This window comes from Muntiacus reevesi, chromosome 3, assembly GCF_963930625.1.
Source record: "Muntiacus reevesi chromosome 3, mMunRee1.1, whole genome shotgun sequence".
Taxonomy (NCBI): Eukaryota; Metazoa; Chordata; class Mammalia; order Artiodactyla; family Cervidae; genus Muntiacus; species Muntiacus reevesi.
The window spans coordinates 159,517,106-159,537,591 of record NC_089251.1 but is presented as its reverse complement, the minus strand read 5'-3'; the positions used below and the strand labels follow the sequence as shown (position 1 = coordinate 159,537,591).

The 20,486-nt window shown below is 45.7% G+C and overlaps 1 protein-coding gene across 2 annotated transcripts in view; it reads right to left on the bottom strand.

The window, feature by feature from the left end:
* PDE10A (phosphodiesterase 10A) overlaps positions 1-20,486 on the bottom strand; it is a 552,081-nt gene that overhangs the window by 21,042 nt on the left and 510,553 nt on the right. For both annotated transcript variants that reach the window (XM_065931006.1, XM_065931005.1), the window contains 5 exons: positions 13,838-13,980; positions 11,521-11,604; positions 9,883-10,033; positions 8,499-8,654; positions 817-989 (listed from right to left, as the gene is read on the bottom strand). In XM_065931006.1, coding sequence (XP_065787078.1) covers positions 817-989; positions 8,499-8,654; positions 9,883-10,033; positions 11,521-11,604; positions 13,838-13,980 — 707 coding nt within the window. The remainder of the gene's footprint in view (positions 1-816; positions 990-8,498; positions 8,655-9,882; positions 10,034-11,520; positions 11,605-13,837; positions 13,981-20,486) is intronic.

Genomic DNA, 20,486 nt, shown 5'->3' with positions numbered 1-20,486 from the left:
AAAGATGCATCACTTAAGATGGACCTGGTCAGATATGGACCCTGCAAGAGCAACGTCCTAGAAAGAGAAGCTGGTGGTAGCCACCTACACACTGGCCGGGGCAAGAGGTGTTTTAGCCCATGGGCTGAGATCTAACGGACAGATGGGTGGACAGGCTCACAAGGAAAACACCTGATGCATTCCTGAATCTAACAGACAAGTCACACCCTCTCCGAAAGAAAGGAATCAAGTCACCTCAGCCTAATGCCACTGGAACATTTAAGGATCCTCATTGTCTCTGTTCTGATCCCATGTTCAAACAGACTCTGGATGGCCACTCAGTTTCCTAAAACTGTGACCACGCTGAGTGCCAATATTCTGACGTGTGCAGCTAGAATACACGTTTGTGGATTAATAACACGGAATGCAAGTCTTACACATCAGTCACACTGGCTTGGCAAATAAGATTCGGATTCTGATGAATCCATTTCTATTTGCTTCTGAGTCTGAGAGGTCAATGACCAAATGCTGGACTGGGATAAATGCGAGGAGAGGCATCTAGCAAAATGACTTCCCTTTGACAGTACCCATTCTTATGCAACCAGTGCAAATTCCAATCCGTATTTTAGTTATCTTCACAATACACTGTCAGCAATCTTGTCAAGTAATGAAATATCCAAAGTAAATATAAAGTGCACATAAAACAAAAAAAACACATAAATTCTCTTTATATTTCTTTCTCCAAATATAAGTTTGAAATTACGCTTTTGTTTTAAAATACACATTTATTCCAAATACCACTGCCTGGGCTACTGAACCTTCAGAAACGCTTTTTACCTATGTGATTGGTTATTAAGGTTCAGCGATCCGGTCTGGTACATCTCCTCCAGCTGCTTCCGGTTCCCGAAGTACAGAGCAAGGTCTGTGGCGATGATGGCTTTGCGGATGATCTCAAGTACCTGCTCGTATTCGCTGGAGCTCAGGGTGGAGAAGATGTTGTGTCCTTCCAACTGGGGAGACACAAACACACACCCGTGAGCACAAACACACACCCGTGAGCCGACAGGAGGCACCGCTCCCACTTCACGACACAGTTGGTGACGGGAAACAACAGTCAGAATCTGCCTGCAATGCAGGAGACCCGGGTTTGATCCCCTGGAGAAGGAAATGGCAACTCACTCCAGTAAACTTCCCTGTGAGAATTCCACGAACAGAGAAGCCTGGTGGGCTACAGTCCATGGGGTCACAAAGAGTCAGAAACAACTGAGTGACTAAGGCTTTCAGGACACATTTTGGGGGAACAAAAGGATAGTTTGAAATCACTAATGAAATCAGTCTTTTGGTTTCTCCCTATGATACAACAATGAAGCTACCACGTAAATGAACTATTTAAACCACATAACATTTCCCACCACAGAATCCCAGCAATTTAAACATATACCTAGTTTGGGGATATTTCCAGTAAGTAGTTAAAGAATTGGAATATGTAAAATATTTAAGTGAATTTTCCTTTTAAACTAGTTAGAAATTTTGGTAATTTTCATATTATAGTAGAAATTAATGGGCTTAAAAAATCATGTACACCCTTGTCCATTTCTGTAAGCCTAGTGAATACTAACCTGATTATTCTATACCATAGAAGAAAATGTCCCACTACTGGAAAATTCATAGGCATATTAAAAACTCTCCCTACAGGCAAGAATACTTTTACATAAAACACACATCCCTGAGGTACAAAAACTGTAAGGCCATCCTCTTTTTTGTCCTCATGGTACCTGGACACAGCAGATCATCACCCTAAACAAGACCAAACACCTGTCATGTGGATTCTATTTTCTCAGAATTATTCTTCTGTGAATCTCTTAAACCTTTTTCCAATAATTTCCCTCAGAATTTTAAGTTTGGTTTGTAATTGAGACTAAAATGTGGTATTTCTGTTCAAACAAAGAAGGTTGAGATTCAACTTCTGGATTCATCAGTTTTTTTTTAAATGATTTATTAGCCAACATAATTGTACTGAGCTAATACTGAGTTGGTAAAGAATCCACCTGCAGTGTGGGAGACCTGGGTTTGATCTCTGGGTTGGGAAGATCCCCTGGAGACGGGAACAGCTACCCTGTCCAGTATTCTAGCCTGGAGAATTCCATGGACTGTATAGTCCACGGGGGAGTCAAAGAGTTGGACATGACTGAGCAATTATCACTTTCATAATTGTACCATAACTTGACTTTTGTTTCCAGTTGTCTTAAGCTATATTTACTGACTGATAAAATACATTGCAAACTTGAAATTGTTAAAGTACATTTCTTTACAAAATCAGATACCTCAGTAAGACATCATCTGCTTCCTATTACTCTGAAATAAGGCTATGTGTTCTCCATTTATTTTCAATTATCAGAATCTTTCTGAATTATTTACTGTTAAGATATTATATTTATATTTAAATTATCCTATGATAAACGCAACAATGGAGTTACTTATAATTGGTTCTTGTTCTGACAGTGATATCTGTAGAATGGTCTAAGATTATAAATCCCTTTCAAACTCATGATTTCACTTTAAAACAATAAAATTTAAATAAATCTTTGATATGTAGCTAAAATGAAGTGTTTGCTGAAACATTAATGACATTTTTATTTGACTAAAGAAAACCAGTCCATTCCTCACTCCCCAGCAGTCCTGCCATCACCCCCACCCCCATTATGAATCACTATCGTGGGAGCAACAGGCAGAGGCTGACGCATTCTGGGGCTTTGGAAGGAAAAAAGCCAATGATGCAACTAATTGCATCAAGCATTCAAAACAATGATGCCTTGAAAAATATACAATATTCATTTTGATGTTTAATTGCCAATTGCATCAAACCATATACTAGGAAACATGAGAGCACTGTAATTAAGAACACAGATTTTGGAGTCAAACAACTCTGGTTTTTAATATCCTTCTGCCCCTTACAAGCTGTGTGACAATGAACAAGTAACCTAACCTCTTTGACGTACATTACTTTTGTTTGTAAAATGGACATGAATAATAATACCTGTCTCTCTGGATTCCACAAAAATCAAATGTATTGATAACTGCAAAATTCTAGTTTATTGGAAGTACCTAAAAATGATGAGGGCTTCCCTGGTGGCTCAGATGGTAGAGAATCTGCCTGCAGTGTGGGACAGACCTGGGTCTGACTCCTGGGTTGGAAAGATCTCCTGGAGGAGGGCATGGCAGCCCACTCCAGTCCTCTTGCCTGGAGAATCCCGTGGACAGAGGAGCCTGGCGGGCTACAATCCAGGGAGTCACAAAGAATTGGACACGACTGAGCAACTAGGCACAGCACAAAAATGATGAAACAGTGACTATGATGACAGCGATGACGATAGAATCTGGCAGTGCAACTTCTGCAGGCGGACTTCAGGGACAGAGAGAAGGCAAAACAAGCAAACAGACCTATATGTCCAGAAGCAGACGGGATGGCCAGAGACCCTTCCTATCTATTTAGGACACATCTGTAGAAAAGGATGGATTTCAGCTAACCTCTGTAACATGCTAACACATTTTAGCTTGTAAGCAGGGACAGTGTTGAGCATAAGTACAAGAATTTTGCTACAGTTGCAACAGACAACAGTAAATTCTACCTACTGCAGATGGACTGTGTCACAGAAATGCTACTGCTAGAAAAACTCATGAAAACATCACAATGTTGGGATAAAGATGACGTTTTAAAAGCCTAAACATGTTTCAAAAGCTCTAGGCAATTTAAGATTAATGGAATAGTCAGACAGTTTTCTTAGTAACGAGAATAATCATTCCTAATTGGTCTGGTTTCTAAAATGTTGGCTTTTGGGTACCTACCATGAGGTATTCACAGAAGGCAAAAGACAGAAAAAGGGCAGCTTCAGTATTCCAGACAATCATTAACATCTTCTTATGAAATACATTTTTAATATTAAAATGAACATTATCATGGATATTAAATAAAGGAATATTAAATGAATATTAAAATGGATTTAGTGTTCTAACACTGAAATACACGGGTACGTCTTAGATAAGGGAACAGAGCTTGTTCAGTCACTGCCCACACAGACTAGTCTCTGTACCTGAGGTCGTTCCACTTGACTCCACGACAGAGCCGCCTGCACGCTCTGTCCTGAGGACACGCGTCTACTCGCTTCCCCTTAAATAACAGCTGGCAGTTTCCAGCCCCCAAACTGTGCCCACACTGCTCTGCCCTCCCTGACTCCGAGGCCACAGTCTTCACGCTGCCCACACCGCCCGTGTCAGCAGACGCGGCAGAGGCCTCCAGCGGCAGAGAGGAACAGGGCTTCCCATTCAGAGAGGAGCACTAAACTCACGGACAGAAGACTCCGGGAGCACCTGAGAAGTCTGGGCGTCTGAGGGGCTCAGGGCCGGGTGAAGGGGCACACCTGCGCCCCGCTTGTGTGGAGACATCGTACAATAATTTCGCTGGAGGAGAAGATGCCTGAGCTGAGCCTTGAAGACAAGGAGATGCTCACAGAAAGAAAGTGGGAACTGCACAGGGCAGAGTCAGGAAGAGTCTGGGGCCACAGAGGCGCCCTAGATACAGGCAGGGGCCCTTCCTCGAGGACTGCGCATCAGTTAAGAAAGGAACTTCATTCTTGACGCCGTGGCACCCACTGGTCACCTTTGAAACAGGAGAATAACACGTTCAGACCTATACGTGGAAGGCAGACCTGAGACCCACAAGCCCGGGGAAAGGGCGGTCACCAGGGGAAAAAGGCAGTCAGGCCGACAGCCTCTAATGAAGGCAGACTCTGGGACATCCCCGGGAAGGTCCCTGCCGGACAGGCCGGAGGCTGCGCTGCCCAGAGGGGCCCGTGCGGCGTCCACCGTGGAAGCCAGCGGGCGCTTCTGTCCAGCCGGCCGCGGCCCGCACACGGCCCCGGCTCCCGTCACGGGAGGGCAGCCCGGGGCGGCTGAGACAGCGCGGCTCAGCCCCGCTGAGAGCGCGAGCCTGTCTTCTCTCCTGATGCGCTGAGACTTCCTCCTCCATTCCTGACGTGTTCTCCTCCCGCTGCCCGGCGGGGAGGGAACGTCCCTGCATCCCCGTCACTGGAGGAATGTGCGGGCCAGGGGGACGGGACGGACAGGCACCCGCCGGCCCCGTACTGTGGGCAGACGCCCGCCCGCCCCCATGTCACTACAGACACCCGCCGGCCCCGCACTGTGGGCAGACACCGGCCCGCCCCTATGTCACTACAGACACCCGCCGGCCCCGCACTGTGGGCAGACACCGGCCCGCCCCTATGTCACTACAGACACCCGCGCGCCCCGCACCGTGACGGACACCCGCCTGCGAATAGCGCCGGGTGTGTGTGTTGGACGGAGGCCAGCCGTCAAGGCCACGGGCTCGGTCTCACTGCATCCGCGCCGCTGCGGTCACATGGGGGTCCTCTTCCCCGTGGTCCCCGCGTTGTGCAGACTGTCCGCTAAGGAAGTGCGGCAACCCACTGAAAGTCAGCCTTGGGGTGAGCACGACTGATGCAGACACACGCGCACACACGCGGCTTGGAGAAGGCCTGTGGGCCGCTCCCCCTATCCGTCAGCGTGAACGCTTTCTCTCTGACCACGTGGCCGAAGGCCGCGCCGTCCCAGGACCGCAGCGGTCTGCGCGGTGATGGGAAGAAGCGCGCGCAGCGCTCGGGCGGCCGCGGGAGAGCCCCTCCTTACAGGGCTCGCTGGCGGACAGCGCTCCCAGCGCGGTCCGTGTCACGTAGCGAAGCACCGTCTGATGGTTCAGTGAGCGGATGGCGGCATTTTCACCATTACCCGAGGATGTCACCTTAACTGTTTAGCCTGAAAGGGGTCCTGACCACACTCACACGCGGGGGGATGTGGTGACTGGAGGCGGTGAGAGGAGGGCGACCCTGGCTGGGTCACTGCGCCGCGATGGGTGAGCAAGGCGCCACCTTGGGAGCTGCAGAATAAACAGCGCCGGGCGGCTGCCGAGTCGAGCGTCTGGAGGCAGATCCTTGGTGCGTTCCGGGCGGACATGCAGGGGCGAGAGGCACAGCCTGGGAGGGCGGCAGGGTGGGCAGAGGGCGGGGGACCTGCCTCCCTCGCGGGCTGCTGGGGCAGGGCTGGTGCCTTCTCATGGTACCCCGGGCCTAAATCCTGTGCCAGGCCTAAATCCTGTGCCAAGAAGCACGTCTGCTGTTGGCAGGAATTCTCAGAGGCAGTTGGATGGATCTGAGAAGGAAAACTCAGGAGCATGCAAAATCAGCAGGGTACATCTCCAGAACACGAAGGAAAATCCTCCGAAATACTCCTGCCCATGGGGGTGGGGCCATGAGTCCATTCCCGGCCGTTCCCGTCACAGCTGCAGGGGAGGTGCTGGTCAGTCCAGGATACGCCTGAGCCTGTGGCCACGCCTGGGTCCTCTCGCCAGGGACCCCAGTCCTCTGCTGAGGACCACACCTTCTCTAGAGACACAAGACCAAATGTACAAACGTACTTCACCAGTGACGGAACCCCTTCTCTGATACTTGGAATCTAAGGGCCCCCCAACAATTCTGTGGATGTCAACAGCTTGACTGAACTTTGCCTTGAGTTTTAGTGACCGTGTTCTGACCATTCTGGGGACACTGCATTATGTAATATGCTGTTCCCACATCGCTGAGGATTTGCTGAAAATGAGACCGTTTACACCGCCTTAACCGTCAGTGGCAGAAAACAGAGGAAGTCTTCCTTGCCTGGGTCAGACCCTCCCCACCCGCCTGGCTGGTATCACTGCTGTTATCACCCAGCTCAGGTTTCAGTCCATCCGGCAGCAATGGACTCGGCCACCCTGGCCTTTTTAGAAGCTAATTCTATTATGTTTAGAAAAGGCTTTCCGAAGAAACTTTATGAAGGCTATCAAAATTCACTTGCAGAGTAAATAGCAGAGATGTCATCACAGCCGAATGCATGCATTCACTTAGGACATAGGAAGCACACGGGGTTGAGGGAGGCCTAAATATCTCTAAGCGAAGGCATGCTGACGTCATCTCTGGCATTTGCCTTTCTTCCCGCAGAGGTAAATAGTCTCACAGGATGTGTGAGGGCGAAGTAGGTACAACTGTCATAAAGTTTATAATGTCTGCTTACAGAAAGCTCATTTTAGTGTGTGTGTGTTTTAATATATACGTGTGTGTATGTATAACACACATTTATTATACACACACATATATGCACATATGCAAACACATACACACTCACACATATCCATACACATCTTTCACCTTGCTTAAATTTCCAGGTATATATGGATCTATCTACCTATCCATCCAAACGGTCCATCCATCCATCCATCCATACATCACTTAACAAAAGGAAGGACAGGGACCATGAGGATTGGTAACTCCCTGTTGCTTTCAGGAACAGAACCGGCCTGGGGACGGGGGGACGTCTGGCCCCCTGCCGGACGCGGCTCCGGCTCGGGCAGACCTCTCCCGGACCCCGGCAGGTAGTCAGAACCGCACCTGCACCCCAGCAAGCTCACGTTCACCTTCGCAGCCCCAAGGAGAAGGGGCGTGGACAGGTTCAGTCTGCTGGGCTCGGGAAGATCCGGTGTGCGGTACCGCCAGGCACGGGGCCAGCGGGGACAGTGAGGAGCCTCCTGGAGGAGCTGCGGGGAAGACATCAGCCCTGGGCGGGTGGGGGCTGGGCTGCTCCGGGGAGGAAGGCCGCCCCGGGGAGGAAGGCTGCCTCCGGGAGGAAGGCCGCCCGAGCCATAAACAGCCTCTGCTTCGCAGGTGGCCACAGCGTTCGCTGCTGAGGTCCTGCCGGGGGCTGCCTCACATTCTTGCAAATTCAGAATCCTCCCGGTAATCAGACCCATAATCAGGGGACCTAATGAGATGTCTCTTCATCCTTCGAGGTGCTAACATTGAGAGGAAGAAATGGGGTCCGCTATTCTGAAGCCAAACACAGAGCATACTTTAAAAATTGTGATGGAAAGCAAACCACTACGAGGTAATAGCTACTTATATAAGATGAGTTTGAGGACAACCTTTAAGTGAAGAAGCAAATGCATCTCACTGTGATGTGAGAACTGTCAGAGTCCAAAGCAGTCACTAGGAACATCTTAAAAGCAACAGAACTAAAAACACACAAAAGGTAAAAAAAGAACTTCAATGCACTTAAAATCTCATTTGCCTAACTTTCGAGATTCATTGGTCAACAGGTTCTGGTTCTAGAATATGACAATCCACATAGATTAAATGAACTATGTGAAATAGTTCATTTGCCTCAGGGTATAAGATACTTAAAAATTGAATGTGGTTTCAAAACATATATATATATATATATATATATATACACATATATATATGTATATATTAATCTTCAAACAGAAGTTTTTCTTAAAAATAAAAACAAAAACAGAATTATCCTGAGCATGACTCTAAGGAATGGTTCTACAGTAGAATGCGGCTGTTTTGAAAGAAGGCCACAAGGCCCTGAGCCAGGAGTCTCTCTCGGAAGACGGCGGGGCCCCGGCGGCTCACCTGCAGGATGGACACGGTCTGGGAGAAGTGGTGTTGCTCCATGGTGGACGTGGAGTAGAGCGCGGCCAGCGGGTGGTCGAACTTCTGCAGGTAGCTGTTGCTGAAGCCACGGTGGTCCAGGTCATGGCACAGACACGCGATGAGCAGGCCTTTGCGCTTAAGAAACGACACAGCACACAGACGTTCAAAACAGAGCAACGGGACTCTCAGGCTGACTTCTGTCACTGACGCAGCCCACATCCTCACCAACATCGGAAATGCCAGATAGCCAAGCCTCCTTTTTAACCACTTTGTTTTCTGCGGCTGACTCTGACAGCCAAATTACTACTGAGGTTTCCTGCTGAGCTCTGGGACACAGTGTTTGAGTGGGGGCAAATGAAAGCAAGGGATCCAAAGAAGGACAGATAAAGCAAATCTGCAAAAGCAGAGGGCAGTTTCCGTTCTTCATCCAAAAATCTATTCAACACTAAATTCTAGCAATGGTATGATTATCGTGAATGAGGACTGTAACAAGGAAATAAAGCATGGGACAGGCAGCTCCCTTTCTCTGCAGGGTCACGTGTCCTGGAGCAGGAGGAGAGAAGGGGGTTGAGTTGGAGCTTTCACAGCGGCCACTGGGGCCCGTGGAGAGAGGACAGCGTGACCAAGGTCTGCCTGGGTGCGGCACGGCTGGGCGCTCCGGTCCCCGAGCTCGGGGCTGGCTGGCCAAGGAAGGGCTGGACAGCAGGGCATGAACGGACAGGGGTCCCCATGTCCTCCCTGCGTGTGTCATCAGCTCCAAGTCTGTAGAGGCTGCAAATTAGGGGAACATCACAACGTCCCTGTCCTCTTGTGCGGGAGAAGGTCGGATGAGTGTTTATGTTTTAACTGCATTTAATGTTCTGGGCTCTTAGGGGGATAGGATAACTCTCCATTATCTAGGGCATGAGAGCAAAGAGAACAATTCGCCTTATCTACATCCTTTCAGAGGAGCAGGAAATGGCTACCCACTCCAGTATTCTTGCCTGGGAAAATCCCATGGACAGAGGAGCCTGGTGGGCTACAGTCCGTGGGGTCACAAAGAGCCGGACATGACTGAGCGACTGAGCACACATCCTTTCAGAAGAGTCGGCTTTACCAGGGAAGAGAGACCACAAACGCAGTGCTTCGTTGAGGGGCATTTTGGTGACCCTGGAACTTCCGTTTCTATATTCCTTATGCAAAATAATAGGGAGAAATGCTTGGATATTGTGATTTAAAACTGTGCTTCTCATCAATTTACGGAACCAAAGCTCATCCTGGAATAACATGGCACCTAAGCATGTCACGAATGGGCGGCAGACACGGAGCTGAAATCCACTCCGGCTATCTGAAGGCGGGGCGGAGGGAGGGCGCGCACACGCACCTCGAGGTCGGTGAACAGCCCGTGGTTGTTTTGCAGAATGGCGTACATGCAGTGCGCCACCGTCACCGCGTGCTTCCAGTTGTGGTAAGGGACCCGGCGGTAGTTCTTCTTCACGGACATGATGAAACGACACAACTTCTCCAGCTCGAAGCTGTGTGGAGGAGACATTGTCAGAACAGAAGCTGGTAAAGAAACAGCGCGTTCCCGGAGACAGCGCCGGCTTGGACACACAGGTCTGTGCTGGAGCACACCTGACCCGGGAGATGTCCGAGGTGCTGAGAGAGCCTCGTTCACCAGCTGCCTGACAGTCCTCCAGCCGGCGAGGAAGGAGGACTCCTTACCGGCTTCCTCTTGGACACTGTAACGGGCCCGCCAGCGAGCAGACCCCAGAACCTGCTTGCCTTCCCTACCGTCAGCTCCCATCACCGCTTCCCGAACGGTCAAGCATCTCCTGCATCCCACAGGGTCAACAGACAGCAACATACCATCACCCTGCTCAAGGGTGTTTTGAGATAGTTTTTTTTTTCCAAAAAAGCACATTCACATTCACAAACTGCAAACATGCACACCATAAGAATTTTCTAGATGAGTGGTTATCCTTTGAAAAGGAATCCAAATTACTGTGGTACACTCAAATTATTAACTGGCTGTGGCAAATGATCACATTCAAATACTTAACAGTACATGAAAGACTATGACGCATGCTCTTATTCTACAGTGTGGTAATAGATTTTGTATTTTTTTTTTTTTAATGTACTTAGACTTCTTTAGAGCCCCACCAACTCTTTCAATGGATATGAGGCAGCTTAAGACAAAGGCGTATCAATATGAAACAGGGCTCCGGAAATACCAGAGATGAAAGTTCAGAAAACCTCTGAATATTAATACGCATGACCTTTATGTTTCTCTACTGAAAATTTCCAGATAGTCCCTGAAGTATAAGATATGTCATTATGAGAGTTTCAACTGGTCAAACTCTCAACTGCTATCTAAGAAATAAGTTAGGTATCTTGTGCTCATTCTTTTGGAACAATAATTTATAAAAGTTGCTGATGGAAATCAGAGAAAACAAAATTCAATGGAAAGGAGAGATAATTTAGCTCTAGAGAAGCTAAGAGCCTCTATAAGCCACTCAATGACTAGTGAAAAAAAGAAAAAGAAAATTATTTTTTGCATTTTAACTATGTGTTTAAGCTATATTAAAACAAACAAAGAAACAGACAAATATAAGGTCATGCAGTTCCGCTAGGACAGGGCTCAAAAGAAGGGCAATGTAGAAGGAAAGGGCAGTGGAACTTCACTCCAAACAAAGGACGCCACTCTGAAGTAGGAGCCCTGGTTCCTTCACGCTTGCTTTAACTGGCATACTAAGGGTTAAAGGTGAAAGGCGATGCTAAATGTATGTGTTTGTTCCAAGACACCCACAGAATCAATATGCAATTACTTATCTCAGCTACACCTCCATTCGCATCATCACCTGGTCAGAACTGGTCATGAACCAAGGGAATCTAAGAAGGCTGCACGCTCTCTAATGATCTTAGCCTTCTTTTAAAATTTAAGTGTTTAGAGAAAACAATTTGTGGCATGTTTTAATTATCAACCAAGAACGCGGCAAGGCATCGAGGTGGTCTCGCGTACCAGGCTGTCCCACAGGATCGGTGGATCATGTACACGAAAATTCCAGGCCACATGTTTTCAAAGGGGCCGACGTCAAAGTGGAACCTGGAATAAACAGAAAGCACAGCTCATGAGGAAATGCAGCAAACTAGGACAAAGATACAAATAAAGCAAGCAACTTATATGTCTATGAAGAAACTAAAAAGTAATACTGGGAGTTCGGCCCCCTGCCTTCTCCGCTTCTCTGTCATAATCAAATGTTTCCAGGAGGACATTCCACCCACCCCCTCAGGAACTTAGTCCAAGATTTAAGCCACTGCTTAAGTCTCTGCTACAAAGGAATACTGTCGTGATTATCAGAGCAATGAAAAGGACAACCTAATGATGCTCTTAATACCACACACTCATTAACACTATACATGCTACACATACACTACACGTGCACTACACAATTCATAGATGGGGGACATCTTATCTGAAATTCTTTTAGAGCTGAAAATCCATCTATTTCCCATTTTAATCCAGAAAAAGCTTCTATAAATATTAACATTCAAAGCTATTACCTATTTTCACATGCTAATTTAGTTGTGGATATTTAACCCAAACAAGCAGAATGCTCAAGTATTAAACCATTTTCCTTTAGGTGCAACACTTCTGACACCAAACGTGTGAGTTTTCCACACCAAGCAGTTCTCCAGTTCTCTGCAGATACCCACTGATTTCCTAGAATTCAGCCCCATTCTAACACTGGAGTTGGGGCAGACCTCAGCTCAGGGGCTGGGGCCCACAGACTGCCTCCACCTCACACGCCCATCATAAGTCAAGGCCACCCGCCCTTCTCATCTGTCGGCCGTTCCCACAAGCCCCTCCTCGGGGGAGATAATGTGCTAGAACAGCTCCAGAACTCAGAGGAACGCTTCAGCTAGATTTCTGGCTTATCCTTGGGACACAACTCGAGAACGGCCAAGAGGAAGAGGTGCCCAGGGCAAGGCAGTGGGGCGGGCCGTGCAGCTCCGGCCTCTCTGGGGGCACCCCCTTGCCAGCACCTGACGTGCTCCGCAGTCTAGAAACTCTCGGGACCCCTCAGTGGGGGTTTTCTGGAGCTTCCAGCACGCGGGTACAGGTGATGAAATCCTTGCTCACTGGTAGCCTGCCCCCTAGTCTCTCTCCCGGGAAAGGAGTCCACGGGCGGGGCTGAGCTTCCAGCCCTCCAGTCACAGGCAACGAGCCAGCCCTCTTAATATGAATAACAAGAGACACCTCTCTCACCCAAATCACTCAGGAAATTTTAAGGGTCAGAGGAGCTCTGTGCCAGGAACTAGCTACAAAGACCACAGTCATGTGTCTCTTATTCTATCACAATATATGCATGTATTAGCCGTGCAGTCGTGTCTGACCCTTTGAGACCCCATGGACTGCAGCCCACCAGGCTCCTCTGTCCTGCATGTGACAACATATACTCTCTCTCTCTCTCTATCTCTCTCTCTCTCTATATATATATATAGGCACACTATGTAACACATACACTGTTAAAAGATAAACTGAGGCATATTATTTTAGCAAAACCCCATTTAAACAGGGCAGCACCAACTTAAAGTGGTCAGGAGTGCTTTGCTGACAGAAGTCATGGAAACACCTCTATACAGACGGTGCCAAGAAAAGAAATCATCTGATTGGCTCCAGCTAAAGCCTAGCTGGCTGTTCAGAACTGGTGTCTTAGCATTTCCATCTCCTGACCCTGAGGCATTTACAGGCTTAGATTCCCATTTGTTTACTAGGCTGGCAGGACAATAAATGCACAGTGATCTAACTACCTCCTCGTTTAATGAACAACACGATTTGTCTTATTTTAAACAACTGTCAGCTCTGGATCACTTTTGGAGATTTTTTTATGTTATTAACATACAGCATTGGCTTACGCTTTTGATGGGCAGTCCCACCACCAGTAACAAATGTATTAGCGTAGGATTAGAAGCGAAGCGTGGATAATAAACCGTGTATTACTAAAGTCTCAAATTTAACTGACAAACTTAAAACTATATGGAAATGAAACCTTTCAGTTACCTGAGATTAAATGCCATTTTGAAGAGCAAATATTTCATAAAGTATGTAAACATGGAAAGCTAACATTTAGGTTGGCTCATTTCAAACTGGCGTTCAGACTACTTTTTCTAAAGATAAAGAGAACCGGCCCTTCCTCGCTTTGAAGGGGGAAATGGTAAGGCCAGAGACCACAGGTGGAACGCAATATTGATGACTCTAGCTCTGGAAGCCCTTTCACTCCCAGCTCAATCGGGCGGGAACTGTGGCCGAGGAAGCCGACGGGCAGGATGCTCACAGCTCGATCTCTTTGCACAGCCGGCCGGGCAGGCTGAAGTGCATGAGGCCTTGCCACTCCTCCGCGGTGCAGATGCTGTGGTAGGAGAGCTTCTCCATGGTGACCCGGTAGATGCATTCCGAGTGCCGGATCCTGTGGTACATCTGGAAGGCGGGGCCAACACAGAAAACGTAAACTAAAGCCTGCGTGGTTCGTCATTACAGCGCAGAGTCTGCTATAAAAAAAAATCACAGCTGCACCTGGACTCACTATTACTCGTCTTTACCTACCATTACTGCATATTACTATCCGTTAACTACCACCTCTATCAGTTCAGTTCCGTTCAGTTGCTCAGTCGTGTCCGACTCTGTGACTCCATGGACTGCAGCACACCAGGCCTCCCTGTCCATCACCAACTCCCAGAACTTGCTCAAACTCTTGTCCATCGAGTCGGTGATGCCATCCAGCCATCTCATCCTCTGTCCTCCCCTTCTCCTGCCTTCAATCTTTCCCACCATTGCTATATATTTCCATATACACCGAAGAAACCCACACATATGACTCTGAAGATACAAATATTTTTTAAAGAAGTTATATCTCCATTTTAAAAGACTTCTTAAATTTTTTAAGAAGTTTTTTTTTTTTTTTTGGTCAGATGGCCAGACATTGTATCTAGGTGGAGAGATTACCTGGTACCTTCTTCTTGGACGCCCAGCCTTGGTGGGAAATAAACGTCTGATGTTCATAAGCCCCCTAAGTCCACGGTATTTTGTTATAGCAGCACAAACAGACTAAGACTCAAACAAATAAACTTGAGACATCAGTTGACTTTTTTTCCGTGTCTCCTTTTAAAAGTATTTAGCTTAACTCTTGGTGATCTCAAAGTCCTCTAGTCCAGGGAGTATGAAAATATTTTGACTGTAAAGTTCTTTCTTGGTAAAATAAGTTTATAGATGCACATGTAATAAATGTATGCCCTTCAGAAATTACACACTGTGCTAATATATTGTTTGTATTATAAATGAAAATATAATCAAAATTTTTAAAGATAAAAAGTACATATTTTTAAAATATTTAATTTTATTTACTTAGCATGACTTTTGCTCACACTAAACAATTCTTTATTTTAAAATGAAGCACTATAACTGCATGTTACCAATTGTCAAGGTTTTCTCCTTACTACTTGGTGAGATGGTGATGTTTAATATAACACAGAAACAGTGGTACTGGTGGAGTAAATATGCCAAAAAGTGCGCGAGTGCGTGCTCTGCTAAGTTGCTCAGTCGTGTCTGACTCTTTGCGACACTGTGGACTGTCGCCCTCCAGGTCCCTCTGTCCATGCTATTCTCCAGGCAGGATACTGGAGTGGGCTGCCATGCCCCGCTGTAGGGGATCGTCCCTACCCCGGAATTGAACCCACTTCCCTTCCATTTCCTGCCTTGGCAGGCAGGTTCCTTACCAGTAGCACCACCTACTGGAGAAAAATATGCCAAAAAGTTCAGTTCAGTCGCTCAGTCCTGTCTGACTCTCTGTGACCCCATGGCAGCACGCCGGGCTTCCCCATCCATCACCAACTCCCAGAGCTTGTTCAAGCTCGTGTCCGTTGAGTTGGTGATGCCAAAAAGTATGTGGAGTCAAACAGAATAAAGGTAGTATTGTCTGTTCTTATACATTACACTCATAGTTATGCTCACTGATCACTAATATCTTTAACTGAAATTCAGATGAATTTCCATTTCCCCTGATGTAAATCAGTTATTTTTGCAAATTAAGCAGCTGCATCTTTATATATTGTCAATCAGGTTCAAAACCAGCAACAATCAGTGAAATTCATCATACAGCAGATTTTAATAAGTTAAAAGCTGTGTGACAAAATAAATTTTTTAAAAAATTCAACTTTTGTAGACACAGAGGGAAAAGGAATTACAAAACAGATTGAGCAAACAAAACAAATAACAAGATTATGGATGTATACCTAAACACAAGACATGCCTGGTCTAAATAACCTCATTAAAAGAAAAGGTTATCTGACTGAGCAGGAAGCAAAACCCCAACTCACACTGTCTACAAGAAAGAATTCTACTTTAAATAAAACAAAGACTCAGATAGGGGCTTCCCTTGTGGCTCAGCTGGTAAAGAATCCGCCTGCAATGCAGGAGACCTGAGTTCGATCTCTGGGCTGGGAAGATCCCCTAGAGAAGGAAAAGGCTACCCACTCCAGTATTCTGGCCTAGAGAATTCCATGGACTGTATAGTTCATGGGGTTTCAAAGAGTCGGACACGACTGAGCAAATTTCACACTTCACAGGGTAAAAGTAAAAGGCTGGAAATTTGTAAAACTCAGCAATGGCCACAGGACTGGAAAAGGTCAGTTTTCATCCCAATTCCAAAATGCCAAAGAATGTTCAAATTACTGTATAATTGCTCTAATTTCACATGCTAGCAAGATTATGCTTAAAATCCTTCAAACTAGACTTCAGCAGTACATGAAATGAGAACTTCCAGATGTTCAAGCTAAATTTATAAAAGGCAGAGGAACCAGAGATCAAATTGCCAACATCCATTGGATCATAGAAAAAGCAAGAGAGTTCCAGAAACATCTACTTCTGGTTCATTCAGTTCAGTTCAGTTCAGTCGCTCAGTCGTGTCCGACTCTTTGTGACCCCATGGACTGCAGCACACCAGGCCTCCTTGTCCATCACCAACTCCTGGAGTTTACTCAAACTCATGTCCATCGAGTCGGTGATGCCATTCAACCATCTCATCCTTTGTCGTCCCCCTCTCTTCCTGCCTTCAATCTTTCCCAGTATCAGGGTCTTTTCAAATGAGTCAGTTCTTCACATCAGGTGGTCAAACTATTGGAGTTTCAGCTTCAACGTCAGTCCCTCCAATGAATATTCAGGACTGATTTCCTTTAGGATAGACTGGTTGGATCTCCTTGCAGTCCAAGGGACTCTCAAGAGTCTTCTCCAACACCACAGTTCAAAAGCATCAATTCTTTGGCGCTTGGCTTTCTTTATAGTCCAACTCTCACATCCATACATGACTACTGGAAAAACCATAGCTTTGACTAGACAGACTTGTATTGGCAAAGTAATATCTCTGCTTTTTAATATGCTATCTAGGTTGATCATAGCTTTTCTTCCAATGAGTAAGCATCTTTTAATTTCATGGCTGCAGTCACCAACTGCAGTGATTTTGGAGCCCCCCAAAAATAAAGTCTGCCACTATTTTCACTGTTTCCCCATCTATTTGCCATAAAGTAATGAAACTGGATGCCATGATCTTATTTTCCTGAATGTTAGCTTTAAATCAACTTTTTCACTCTCCTCTTTCACTTTCATCAACAGGTTCTTTAGTTCTTTGCTTTTTGCCATAAGGGTGGTGTCATCTGCACATCGGAGGTTATTGATATGTCTCCCGGCAATCTTGATTCCAGCTTGTCCTTCTTCCAGCCCAGCGTTTCTCATGATGTACTCTGCATATACGTTAAATAAGCAGGGTGACAATATACAGCCTTGACGCACTCCTTTTCCTATTTGGAACCAGTCTGTTGTTCCATGTCCAGTTCTAACTCTTGCTTCCTGACCTGCATACAGATTTCTCAAGAGGCAGATCAGGTGGTCTGGTATTCCCATCTCCTGAAGAATTTTCCACAGTCTATTGTGATCCACTCAGTCAAAGGCTTTGGCATAGTCAAGAAAGCAGAAGTAGATGTTTTTCTGGAACTCTCTCGCTTTTTTGAAGATCCAACGGATGTTGGCAATTTGATCTCTAGTTCCTCTGCCTTTTCTAAGTCCAGCTTGAGCATCTGAAAGTTCTTGATTCACGTACTGTTGAAGCCGGGCTTAGAGAATTTTGAAGATTACTATACTAGCGTGTGAGATGAGTGCAATTGTGCAGTAGTTTGAGCCTTTCTTTGGGATTGCAGTGAAAACTGGCCTTTTCCAGTCCTGTGGCCACTGCTGAGTTTTCCAAATTTGCTGGCATATTGAGTGCAGCACTTTCACAGCATCATCTTTCAGGATTTGAAATAGCTCAGCTGGAATTCCATCACCTCCAGTAGCTTTGTTCATAGTGATGCTTCCTAAGGCCCACTTGACTTCATATTCTGGTTCATTAACTACCCTAAATACTTTGACTGTGTAGATAACAACAACTGGAAAATTTTTAAAAAGATGAGAATACCAGACCACCTGACTTGTCTCCTGAAAAACTTGTATGCAGGACAAGAAACAACAGTTAGAACTGGACATGGAACAATGGACTGGCTCCAAATTGGGAAAGGAGTATGTCAAGGCTCTATATTGTCACCTTGTTTATTTAACTTATATGCAGAGTACATCATGCAAAATGCTGGGCTGGATGAATCACAAGCTGGAATCAAGATCATGGAGAGAAATATCAACAACCTCATATATGCAGATAACACCACTTTAATGGCAGAAAGTGAAGTGGAACTAAAGAGCTTCTTGATGAAGGTGAAAGAGGACAGTGAAAAAGCTGGATTAAAACTCAGCATTCAAAAAACAAAGATCATGGCATCTGGTCCCATCACTTCATGGCAAATGGATGGGGGAAAAGTGGAAATAGTGACAGACTTTATTTTTCTTGGGCTCCAAAAGTCACTGTGAACAGTGACTGCGGCCATGAAATTAAAAGACGATTGCTCCTTAGAAGAAAAGCCATGACAAACCTAGGCAGCATATTACAAAGCAGAGACATTACTTTGCTGACAAAGGTCTGTATAGTCAAAGCTATGGTTTTCCTAACAGTCATGTATGGATGTAAGAGTTGGACCACAAAGATGGGTGAACACCAAAGAATTGATGCTTTCAAAATGTGGTGCTGGAGAAAACTTTTGAGAGTCCTTTGGACAGCAGTGATATCAAAGCAGTCAATCTTAAAGTAAATCAACCCTGAATATTCATTGAAAGGACTGAGGCTTAAGCTGAAGCTTCAATATTTTGGCCACCTGATGCAAAGAGCTGACTCACTGGAAAAGACTCTGATGCTTGGAAAGATTGAGGGCAAGAGGAGAAGAGGGTAACAGAGGATGGGATGGTTGGATGGCATCACTGACTCAATGGACATGAGTCTGGGCAAATTCCGGGAGATAGTAAAGGACAGGGAAGCCTGGCAAGCTGCAGTCCATGGGATCGTGAAGAGTTGGACATGACTTAGGGACTGAACAACAATAACAAAAGATTGGAAAAGTTATTTAACATTTAATACCAGCCTAGAGAAAATGGGAACGCTCTAAATTCCAGATACCTAATAAAGTAGATTTCAGAGTAAAGATTATTACCAAGGAGATCATTTCAGTGATAAAGGGGTTGGGCCATCAGGAGAATGAATACATATGGTCAGTTGGTTTTCAACAAAAGTACAAGGCAAGACATCAGAGAGAGAAGAGTCTACACCACTCAGGGAGCTGACCAACTGGGCACTTGGATGCAAAACAAACAAGTAAATGTTGATCCTCATCTTATACCATATGCAACAACTTACTCAAATCAACCACAGACTTAAATGTAAAACCTGTAAAACTTCTAGAAGACAACACAGGAGAAAATCATTGTCACCTTAGGTTAGATAAATATTAATCTCAAAAATATACAAGCAGCTCCTGCAGCTCAATTCCAGAAAAATAAATGACCCAATCAAAAAATGAGCCAAAGAACTAAACAGACATTTCTCCAAAGAAGACACACACATGGCTAACAAACACATGAAAAGATGCTCAACATCACTCATTATCAGAGAAATGCAAATCAAAACCACAATGAGGTACCATTACACGCCAGTCAGGATGGCTGCTATCCAAAAGTCTATAAGCAATAAACGCTGGAGAGGGTGTGGAGGAAAGAGAACCCTCTTACACTGTTGGTGGGAATGCAAACTAGAACAGCCGCTATGGAGAACAGTGTGGAGATTCCTTAAAAAACTGGAAATAGAACTGCCATATGACCCAGCAATCCCACTCCTGGGCATACACACCGAGGAAACCAGATCTGAAAGAGACACGTGCACCCCAATGTTCATCGCAGCACTGTTTATAATAGCCAGGACATGGAAGCAGCCTAGATGCCCATCAGCAGATGAATGGATAAGGAAGCTGTGGTACATATACATCGTGGAATATTACTCAGCTATCAAAAGAATGCATTTGAGTCAGTTCTAATGAAGTGGATGAAACTGGAGCCTATCATACAAAGTGAAGTAAGTCAGAAAGAAAAACACCAATACAGTATACTAACACATATATATGGAATTTAGAAAGATGGTAACAATGACCCTATATGCGAGACAGTGAAAGAGACACAGATGTATAGAACAGTCTTTTGGACTCTGTGGGAGAAGGCAAGGGTGGGATGATTTGAGAGAATAGCATTGAAACATGTATATTATTATATGTGAAACAGATCACCAGTCTATGTTCGATGCATGAGACAGGGTGCTCAGGTCTGGTGCCCTGGGATGACCCAGAGGATGGGATGGGGAGGGAGGTGGGAGGAGGTTCAGGATGGGGAACACATGGAAACCCATGGCTGATTTGTGTCAATGTATGGCAAAAACCACCACAATATTGTAATCAGTTTCCAATTAAAATAAATAATTTACAAAAGAAAAAAAAACTGTTCTTAAGGAAAAAATGTTGAGAGAAAGA